The sequence below is a fragment of the Chaetura pelagica genome, unplaced genomic scaffold, assembly GCF_000747805.2.
Source record: "Chaetura pelagica isolate M959 unplaced genomic scaffold, ChaPel_1.0 scaffold56, whole genome shotgun sequence".
Lineage (NCBI taxonomy): Eukaryota > Metazoa > Chordata > Aves > Apodiformes > Apodidae > Chaetura > Chaetura pelagica.
In genome coordinates this window covers 476,824-488,025 of record NW_009953792.1, presented here as the reverse complement: position 1 = coordinate 488,025, position 11,202 = coordinate 476,824, and the positions used below count along the sequence as shown (strand labels likewise).

Genomic DNA, 11,202 nt, shown 5'->3' with positions numbered 1-11,202 from the left:
CTGGGCCAGGCTGCCCAGAGAGGCTGTGGAGTCTCCTTCTCTGGAGACATTCCAACCCCCCTGGCCACGTTCCTGTGTGATGTGCTCTGGGTGCCCCTGCTCTGGCAGGGGGGTTGGGCTGGATGGCCAGTGCGTAGTCCTTCCATCCTGCTAAAGCAATCTCTCTGGCCTGCCCATGGGGTAAAGCTGAGCACCTCTCAAAGGACCATCTGTTTTTCCCTGCAGAGAGCTGATTCTGGATGAGCCACCACACACCTGCTGGAGTGGAATGTGTGGTTACCCACAAGTGGTGTCCCAGATCCACGTCCTCGCCGCAGCGGGGCTCAAGAATCAGGACACCCAAGGAGGTACTTGGCTTCCCCTGCCTGTTGTATTGTCCCAGAGGAGTTGGGAGGCTGTTTCAGTGGGAAAAAGGGGAGGTGGTTTCACGAGGTGGGAGGTTGCTGGGATTTGTTGTGTCCAAAGATATTTTTTTTCAGTGAACATGCCTGATTCAGATACCAGAGGGGTAGAAAGTCTGTGGAGAATGAAACTCACATTTTGCTGTGGACATGGTCTGGGAGATGTTTTATTTAGGCTGTTGGCTCAGATGCTTGGGAGATCCTTCCCAAACTTTCCCAAGGCCTTTAGCAGTGGTCCTATAAGAATCCAGGCTTTCCTCCTGAGTGTATCATAGAATCTGCTGGGTTGGAAGGACCCATCAGGATCATCCAGTCCAGCTCCTGTCCCTTTGTAGGACACCCCAAGAATCACCCCATGTGCCTGAGAGCATCATCCAAAGGCTTCTGGAACTCAGGCAGCCTTGGTGCTTTCACCACTGCCCTGGGGAGCTTGTTCCAGTGCTCAACCACCCTCTGGGTGAAAAACCCCTTCCTGATATCCGGCATAAACCTCCCCTGATTCAGCTTCCTACTGTCAGTAATTGTATGTCAAGGTTTTTAACTCTACCAATAACTAACCTAACTGTACCAAGTCCAATGATTAAACTATGTTCCCAAGCACTACATCTACATGTCTTTTCAACACCTCCAGACATGGTGATTCCACCAGCTCTCTGGGCAGCCCATGCCAGGGCCTGACAGCCCTTTAAGTGAAGACATTTCTCCTAATATCCAATCTAAACACCCCCTGGCACAACTTGAGGTAATTTCCTCTTGTCCATGAGCTCCGTGTTGACTCCTCCTGGAGCATCTGGACCAGGAAACCCAGGGGTAGTGATGACTTGTAGTGGACAACCATTGGAATAGGGAGATTGTGACGAAGAAGCAAACCATGGGAATGGAACAGTTCCTTGCCTTTCTCCCTCATTTCCTGGGACAAGGCAAAGTGGCAAGATTTAGCCAGGCACTTTCAATCTAAATTTAAAGCCTAAAAAGAAATTGAAAAGTTGAAATTAAAAAAAATAAATACATTAAAAAAAAAACAACAACAAATGAAAATCTTTTTTTCAACCCAATCATTATTATCAAGGGCTCCATGTCGTGAGATCCCTGAAGTGATGAGGGTCCTTCCCTCAATAAGCTCAATTTGCTTATTTATCACAGGTCACAAGGGGAATCCTCCCATTCTATCTGGTGTTTGGGGAGGGAATTATACCCTAGATAGGTTGTTTCTTCTTGGGTTACCCAAAATAGCTGAGTGTATCTGTAGCAACGCAGGGAAACTTGGAGCCAAAAGTCTCAGAGCTGTTCACAGAAATCAAGGAGATTTATCTTTCCTTCATACAAGTAGGTTCTGGAGCCATAAACCAGCTATTTAGCTGAAGGTTTCTGGGAATGGCTTTTCCCAGCTGTTTTCCAGCTGTTCAGTTCCTACCACCCACACCCTGCATGTTTGGTGCTTTCCAGTGTAATTACATCTCACACTTCCCAGGCCTTTCACATTACATTGGAAATGCTGATTTACTGAGGGGAATTTGGCTCTGGCTGATGGAACATGAGGATTTAATGGGACATCCCAAAAGACAAGGCTAGTTTGGAAAAGCACCTGTGAAATCCAGCATCTGTGTCCCACCAGGGGAGCCAGATCCTTCCAAACAGAAAGCTAGCAAGGAGGTGGTCTGGCAATCAAAAGATGTGGTTTTTTAAATCCCTGGCCCTCAGAAGTGGGTGGTTAGTTCCTCCTCATTTCCACATTTCCCTTGGACAAGAAAACTCATCCACCTGGTCTATGTTTCCATCATAGCCTCTAAAGCTCATGGTAAGAAAATGCACTCTGGCAGCTCAATTCCCATAGCAACAGCTCATTCCCTCCTGAAATTCCCAAAACAAGCACTTGTTTCATAAGAGGGTCACTAATGAGAGACTCTTTCCTTCTCCTGGAGGCTCAGGTACCATCCAGCTGTGGGCTGGTAGGCTGTGAACTTGGTAACTTTCCATCTTTGTGGCCTCCTTGGTCCTCATGAGTGTCTCCTTCCAGCTGGGATTCTGCAAGAATTTGTCCTTCCCACTTTGTCCTCCACTTCCCACACATTTCCCCTAGTTGTCCCTCAATGCCCCATCTTTCTTTTCCCCACGTCTCTCACTACCACCAATGATCCTTTGGGACATTTCAATCTTCCCCCTGAATTCTTCCCCACAGGAAATACTCTTAAGAAATACTCTTCACCTCTTTACAAGTCTTTAAAGTGTATTTTCCCTTTTGGTGAAGAAATTGTTCCTAATATCTAAACCTCCCTTGGTACAACCTGGGGTCACTTCCTCTCATCCTATCACTTGTTCCTTGGGACAAGAGACCAATGCTCAGTCCCTACTGGTGTAGCCAAGTATCACCTTGAAGTAAAACCAAGGTTATCCTGGTGGGGAAGTGCTTGAGCTGCAGTGGAAACAAGTTGGGTTTTGCAGTTTGAAGGCTCTTGTCATTCCTCTTGGTGTTTTCTTGGGTGAAACAAACTCCATGAGCCTGGTTTTCCACCCCACAGCTTTATTTCTGCCTGTCTTCAGAAGAGCAAATCCTGAAAGGGAGAGGTTGGTGTCTCCCATGACAGATCTAGCCCAAAGGCCAGGAGGATTTGAATTGATGAAGGAGGGTCTGGGTAGAAGATGTGGTTGAGGAAGAAGTGGCCATTTTCTGGCAGTCCCTCATCTCCTGCTGCTCAGGGACAATGTCACCTAGCAGAAGGGAACCTGAGTCCATCAGCTGAGCTTCATGGACATCATCAGGGGTGTGATGAACTCTTTGGCAGATATCCATCTCCTCTGGTGGGGTTTGGAGGAAAAATGTTGCACGATGCCCCTGGAAAAGAGCTCTGAGGGCTTTCAGGAGCTAAAACAAAGCAAAACAAATCCCTTTTCTCTCCCCAGGAGCTGACCCATATGTGATCATAAAGTGTGAAGGGCAAAAGGTTCGCTCTCCAGTGAAGAAGAACACGGTGTCTCCTGAGTTTGACACAAAAGGTCTCTTCTACCGCAAGAAGCCAGGACAACCCATCATTGTTCAGGTACCCAGTAGGCAAGCAGTGAGCTGAGGGATGGAGGCTCTCTCTCACTTGGACCTCCTCCCTCACCTGCTCTATCCTCACACTCTTCCCCAAGGCTGGTGGAACATCATCAGTTCATGCAGCTCAACCATTCACTGAGCTGTGACAACATTCCCTTCACAGAGCAAACCCCACACACACCTCGACCACCTCCACAGCTCCCCCTCAGAGCAGGTGTCCCCCCCAAAAAAAACACCCTTCTCCTCCCCAGTGCACGCAGCTTGGCTGCATCCCTCCAAGACCTGCCCTCACGTCCCTTTTGTCTCCCCAGATATGGAACCACAACTTGATAAGTGACGAGTTCTTGGGCCAAGTGGTGCTGACGGGGGATCCCAGCGAGCGGCAGTTGGTGCACACCCTGCACCTCCAGGACAAGGGGAACAGGAGATCCAATGACCTCCCTGGAACCATCGCCGTGAGGCTGCTCAGCAGTAGCATCCTCACCAACATCTAAGCACTCAAGGATTCTTCTTCTGGTGCCACACGTGTATATAGACATGCACACACATCTATATATACACATATATATACACACACACAGAGCCTACCTACCATCTGCAGAGCATATATGAACTATGCATGAATTCCACTCAAAGGAGCCAAACTTGTGTTTTCAATGTTAAAAAATGGTGCCTTTTTTGGGGGGAACCACAATCACCCTTCTGCTGGCATCCCCTGCAGCCCCCATCGCCCCGTGGGATCGACTGTGGGCACCCTGTGTGTCCTGACAGCCAGAGCACCATGCCCTGGTGCTCTTTGTTTACACAGGCTGGCACACACGTGCCACCACACACACGTGTGGTCACCATGGTCCCAACCAGCTGCTTCAATGCATCATCAACGTGTCTGCTTGGTTTTAGAGTAGTGTGTGTGTGGAGTCGTCTCCTGTGAAGCTGCCATCGCATTGCTTCTCTCTGAGGGCACCTCAGCAAAAAGGAGAAGTGGAGATAAAATAGATTTGGGGACCTCCTGGGTGTTTTCTGGAGATGGGTTTGCATAGTGCAACAAGGCAAGTCCCAAATCCCAGATCCACAGGGACAACAACAAGACCAAAGGCTCCATCATTTTAGGGACAAACTGTCTCGTCCCGAGTCTTGTTCATCCCCGTGCAACTCTGAAGGGTACAAAGAAGCCACCAGCTGTGGTGGGACAACTGTTCTCTGGGGTCAAGTCTTTGAATCAGTCTGGACTCAGCTCCTGTGTGTGCCTCTGGAACTGCCGTGGTGCCTGCTGACTCCATGTCTTCATGCCATGTCTGCTGGAGCCCTTCAGTGTTCAGACAAGAGGAGATCAGCTCCTCTGGAGGCCAAAGGGTCAGGTCCAAGAGATGGGGAGCTTTGCTAGGTGGGCTCCATCTGTACAGCTGCACACAGTGCATCATTCTCAGTGCCTCACTTGCCCAAGTTCTTCTTAAAAACAGTGGGCTTTGAGCTTGTGCCAGAGGAGAGGAGCACTGCTCCTGCAAATGCTGGGAAGATTTAATTCCTCCTGGAGTCCACACCCCACTTTTAATTTCCATTCTCCTGGCCTGAAGGGTGGGTTGCACGGTGCTAGAGCCAACCTCACAAGCACAACCCAGACTCATCCTCGGGGCCATGTCTAGGGCCACCCTCTGCTGCTCTTGGCCATGAAGAATGAGTTGATCTCCCTTATTCCACTGGGTGGCAGAATCCAACCTCTTCTAAACCATCCCAGATAAAGCCAAACAACAAACCCTTGCCTGGCCTTTCAGCAGCAGATCAGGGCAGGTTTCAAAGCATTTTTATTTCTCCTCTTGTTAAAGTTTGTTTTGTTTTCTTTTGCTTTTAATTAATTTATTCGTGTGCCTTTTAAAACGGTGCAAATTAAGGGAATTTTCTGTCAGATTTTCTATCAAGCAAAACTTTTGCTTTGAACTTTTTTTTGTGGGTGGAAATGAATGAATATGATGTAATCTTGGTAAATATTAGCCTGAGCAGAGCCCTCTGCCTGCAAGGACAAGTGAACAGAAAAGCCTTCTTTTGCTGTAGCAAGCAAGGCTTCTGTTTGTCCTACTAAATGTCCATGTTTGTGCTGAAAGTCTGTATTTTTTTCTCCAAGTCCCTAAAGACCTGCTAGGTCTGAAGTGGTAAGATGTTCCCCAAAGTCTCATCAGCTGCCAGCTCCATTCTTGGTGCACAGAGTGCAACTCCATCCATTTTTGCAGGCTGCTGTTCCACTTTTATCTTCAGAATTGACCTCCTGTGGATGTGAAGCAGGTTTTGGACCAAAATTCTTGTTTTCCTAGGTCTTGTGTTTTCAGGGTTTCGAGGCAAGCAGTAGCCCATGGGATGCTCTTTCCAGGTCCCATGTTTCCTAACTTGCACTGAGCAGCCTCCAAATCCTGGTGCCATCACTGGGACTTAGCTTAGTTTGGCATCTTGCAGAATTGGCTCAGATGTTCCTAGTTTGGTAAAGTGACATTTTGACCCCAAGATCAAAGCAAATCCTTGAATTCAGATTCAGATATGTTGGTTTTATTCTGGTTTTGTTCAGGGGGCTCACAGCTGAAAATAAACAGAAGCAGAATTGTGAGGCCAGAAGGCATGATTTAAGTCTTAAAAGAGCTCACAAGAATTATGGTATGGTTTGGGTTGGAAGGGACCTTAAAGATCATCCAGCTCCAACCCCCCTGCATGGGCAGGGACACCTCTCACCAGACCAGGTTGCTCCAAGCCCCATCCAGCCTGCCCTTCATTTTGACCCCAAGATCAAAGCAAATCCTTGAATTCAGATTCAGATATGTTGGTTTTATTCTGGTTTTGTTCAGGGGGCTCACAGCTGAAAATAAACAGAAGCAGAATTGTAGGGCCAGAAGGCATGATTTAAGTCTTAAAAGAGCTCACAAGAATTATGGTATGGTTTGGGTTGGAAGGGACCTTAAAGATCATCCAGCTCCAACCCCCCTGCATGGGCAGGGACACCTCTCACCAGACCAGGTTGCTCCAAGCCCCATCCAACCTGCCCTTGAACACTTCCAGGAATGGGGCAGCCACAACCACTCTGAGCAACCTGTTCCAGTGCCCTCATGCTCAGAGTGTTATGTGAGAAGGACTGCAATGCCCAAAGATACCTCACCTGGCAGGGAGAAGAGCTATTTCACTAAGGGAGAACATCACAGGAACATCACGGGAGCTTGACACCATCATCCTCAGATGGGGATAGCCAGCCTGCTTGCATTAGCCTGGTTTTCTCAGGAAATCAGGCTACTGAGAGCTTCAGCAAACAGGAGCCCTTTGGCCAGGAGTGCCCTGACAGATGCCAACGTGCCCTGTGGTCCCCAAGGAACGTCGCTGAGCCTTGTTGAGTAGTGGTGCCTCAATCCCCATGGGCAGCCTCCTTCCTTCCTACTTGAGAGAATCAAGCCATAACGAGAGGAAAGGCAGTTTTATAATCACTTCTTATTGAAGAAAAAGAAATCATCATGCTATATCAGGACCAAAATGTCTTAATATTATTCGTATTTGTCTTTTTTTTTTCTTTGGAAATGTTAAAGCAGAAACCTCCTTCTTCCTGCCTTCCAAATGGAATATCCAAAATGACCTTTTCTGCTGGTTTTCTGTGTGTCTTGTCTGTAGAGCAGATGGGGGGAGGGCACTTCCTGAAATGCCATTCCTAACGTTGATGCCTTTTCTCTTTGAATGAAGCAAACAGAAAGATTCAGGGTTGTTTTTCCTGTCCGATGGGAGGGCAGGTTTGATAAGCACTTTCCAGTCTCCTCCAGGTCGTGTAGGACGTGCCTTTGATTTGTTTCCTGTTTCTTCTGTTAATCATGTCAATGATTGCAAGGAGCCTGCCATTGTCCCCTGTGCAAATCCTTTTCTTTTGGATGCCTGCATGTTACCACAGGCTGTGACTTTGTCTTCATCTCCAAAGGCACCGTCGTGCTGCACAAGATCAGAGGGTGATCCAAACAGAAAGCCAACCTTGTACAGCTGTAAACCTCCTATCAATAAATTGTGTCTATTTTATTCAGACTCTCTCTGCCTTCAAACTGCTGTGTCCTTCCAGAATGGGCACAAGGTGGCTCTGTGGAGCCTTTTTAATGTCCTTGATTCACTACACCCCATTCAAATGGTTTTCTCTTTGGACTTTGAGATGGAGTCAAAGCTGGTTTCATGCAAGGTTACCCTCATGTTCACTGGGAAGAGCCACAGAGGGGAAGGGTAAACCTGTGCCTCAGAGTCACCTACAATGCAGGGAACTTGTTGGGTTGGTTTGTGTTGGGTTGTTTATTTTTTTTGAGTCTCATCTCACTTGTAAAAATTCTTCAGGTTGTTGAAAACAATATAGAATAAATAAATTATGGACAAAGCAGCAGGAAGATGTGATTTTGGGATGGTTTCCCTCAAAGAACAATCAGAGAACCATAGAATACCAGGTTGGAAGAGACCTGAAGGATCATACAGTTTTTACAATGAGGGTGGTGAGGCCCTGGCACAGGTTGCCCAGAGATGTGATAGATGTCCCATCCCTGGAAATATTCCAGGTTAGGTTGGACGAGGCTCTGAGCAACCTGGTCTAGTGGGAGGTGTCCCTGATCACTGCAGGGGGGGGTTGGATTAGATGAGCTTTAAAGATTGCTTCCAACCTGAGACATTCCATGATTCTATGATCTGGGCCAATGTTTCTTGGCAAAAGCATCATGGTCTAGACAAGATGGCAAAGCACCCTGTTCCAGCTGAATCTTTCAAGTGTCCAATGCTGGGGCAAACAAACCTGCAGATTGCTTTTTGGGAGCATTTGAAAAGCAAAAAGCCTGTCCCTGCCCATGGGAGTCTCCAGTCTTGATGCTGTAATACAAGGTCCCAAAATGTTGGCACTGGGATTTGCTCCCATCTCAGCTTCCAGCTCCATCACCTGAGGTGTGTGCAGCATGGAGGAGCTGTGCCCTTCTGCAGCCAACCCTCAAGAGCCTGGAGCAGGCATCTGAGGGATGGATAGAAGCACCCATCCAGATCCTCCTTCTCCTGGGATCATCCCCTGGGACAAAGTGTGTCACCAAACCCTGGATAGAAAAAATAAACCACACATCCTTCTGCTTCCATTACTGACACAGCTTGTAAGGACCATTCCTTAAGGGAGAGCTTCATAAACATCTCAACCTCACAGACATCCTAATACTCTTCTGGAGGGTGTCCTGAGCTGGGGACATGGCTGAGCACCCATGGGACTGTGATACTTGTTGCTGGATATAGCACAAGAACTCCAGTGTAGACCAGGTGGCTACACCAAGTACTGCTTGTGCATGGTCAAAGGAAGGTCTGTGCAAGGCTGGATGATCACCCACATCTCCAGGGCAGTGGGCTTGAAAGTGGAGGTTGTTCTGCAACCCTGCCTGTCCCTGTGCCAATGGTGCACACCACCATATGGGCTGGCAGCATGGGCAGGGATGCTGGAATTGATGTGGGAGCCCAGCACATCATAAAAATTATGGAATGGTGAAGGTTGGAAGGGACCTTAAAGATCATCAGGTTCCAACCCCCCTGCATGGGCAGGGACACCTCCCACCAGCCCAGGCTGCACAAGCCTCATCCAACCTGCCCTTCAACACCTCCAGGGATGGGGCAGCCACAACCTCCCTGAGCAACCTGTTCCAGTGCCTTCCTGCCCTCATGGGGAAGAATTTCTTCCTGATGTCTGACCTAATCAACCCTCTTTCATTTTCCTATCACTGCCCTCTCTGATGCAAAGCCCCTCCCCAGCTTTCCTGGAGCCCCTTCAGGCACTGGAAGTTGCTCTCAGGTCTCCCTGGAGCCTTCTCTTCTCCAGGCTGAACACCCCAACTCTCCCAGCCCATCTTCATAACACATCTCTGCCTCAATGTGGAGATGTAGGGAGCTTGTGCATGTTTAGAGAACAGCAGCAGGCAGTAGAATGGTGCACAGCTCCAGGCAGGATGCAGCCCAGGCTCCCCAAAGATCCTGCAGCATCACCTTATCCCTCCAGCCCTGCCAGGGATTTCTGGTCACTAGTGTTAAACTAACTAAACTGATACTTCAGGTTCCCCTTCAGAGCATCTTCATGGAGACATCACAGCACGAGGCTGGAATATTTTTCCTTGGCTCTGTGTCCCCTGCAGCTTCCCACCCTTACACTCATATCCTCCTCCACATATGGATATGAAGAATGCTTTGTAAGGAGCTGGGAATGTTTAGTCTGAGGAAGAGGAGGCTGAGGGGAGACCTCATCAGTCTCTACAGCTACCTGAAAGGTCATTGTAGAGAGGTTGGTGCTGGTCTCTTCTCACAGGTCATCAGTGACAGAACAAGAGGGAAGGGCTTCAAGCTGCACCAGGGCAGGTTCAGACTGGACATGAGGAATGATTTTTCCCAGCAAGAGTGGTCAGACCCTGGAACAGGCTGCCCAGGGAGGTGGTGGAGTCACCATCCCTGGGTGTGTTGAAGGGTGGTTTGGATGTGGTGTTGGTGGATGTGGTTTAGGGGAGAACTTTGCAGAGTAGGGATGATGGTTGGACTGGGTGATCCCAAGGGGATTTCCAACCTGAATGGTTCTATGATTCTATGAGCCTCCTGCTGCTCAGAAGGGCCAAGGGTCAGTAGCAAAAATGACTACAGAGAAAAAGCATGGCTTTCAGCAAGCAGATTGGTTCATTGCCTTGTCCCTCCAAGCTCCTCAGGTGCTACCACATCCTTGCCCAGTGTCCCAGGTATTGAATACCCAGGAATTAGCCTGTGACCCACAGCCATAAGGAGTCATCCAAAGTCTCCTCGTGCTCTTCAAGTTCCTCCTCCAAACTCAGTGATGCAGGCAGGGAGCATGTCCAGCCCCATGTCTGCTCCAGAGCCTCCCTTGCTGCCTTCCCACCCACCCCTGGGACATGCTGGGCAGAAGAAAAGGCTGCCCAAGGCTGGACCCTTTCCAGGTGCATCAGATGTGGTCCAGAGAGAAGCAACTCCAGAGCACACTCAACATCTGCCCTCACATCCACACAAACCACTTTGGCACAGGGAGCTGGGCTTGAGTGAAACCAGGCATGGTCCTGGGTGCCCAAAAAACATCTCCTTTGAGCTTAAAGTCAACAAAGTCTAATTATAACTGGTTCCCATGAGGGGCCTGGGCAGCTGTGGGGAGTTTCTAAGGGACAGGGAAATGAAAGGGTGGCTGTGATGTGACTTCTCCTACATTTTGAGCAGAGTTCCTGGTGTGGCTTGGGAAGGAAAGAGGCTCCTTCTTATTCCTCCTTAATCCTGCAGCATCTCAAAAGATAATAATTCTGCCAGCCTGGTCCCCAGGAGGAGTCCAAACCCCCTCATTCCAAAGTGGAGCTTAGAATCACCTTGTGTGTTTATGCTGCAAAAAAACCCAACCAAACAATAAAAGAGGCAGGGTTTGATCCATTCACTGGCCTTGCACCCAAGTGAGAAGCTGCAGTGATGTCTCCCAGCACGATTTAAAGCCAACCCCACCTTTCCCAGCAGGAAGGAGGAGAGACACTAGCCCAGATTTGGGCAGGGAGTCACCAGGTGATAGTTGAGCTTCTAAGCAAAACCTCAGCTCTGAGTTTCCTGCTCCTTGAGCTTTTTTTTCCTCTCCCGGTTTCCACACAGAGGAGCTCAGGTGGGTGCGTTCCAACCTGTCAGCCCCCAGCCCCATCCCACGGGACCTTCCCCACGCCCGGAATCTCTTTGCGTGGGTCAAAAAGACACCCACACACACCCACCCACACCCCCCCCCGAGCCCTC

At 48.9% G+C, this 11,202-nt stretch overlaps 1 protein-coding gene across 1 annotated transcript in view; it reads left to right on the top strand.

Moving 5' to 3' along the window:
- The window catches only part of CAPN5 (calpain 5), a 37,782-nt gene extending 33,850 nt beyond the window's left edge, over window positions 1-3,932 (top strand). Inside the window, exons 11-13 of the mRNA XM_010001061.1 lie at window positions 226-347; window positions 3,306-3,439; window positions 3,750-3,932. Of these exons, the coding sequence (XP_009999363.1) occupies window positions 226-347; window positions 3,306-3,439; window positions 3,750-3,932 (439 nt within the window). The remainder of the gene's footprint in view (window positions 1-225; window positions 348-3,305; window positions 3,440-3,749) is intronic.
- Window positions 3,933-11,202: the final 7,270 nt, after the last annotated feature.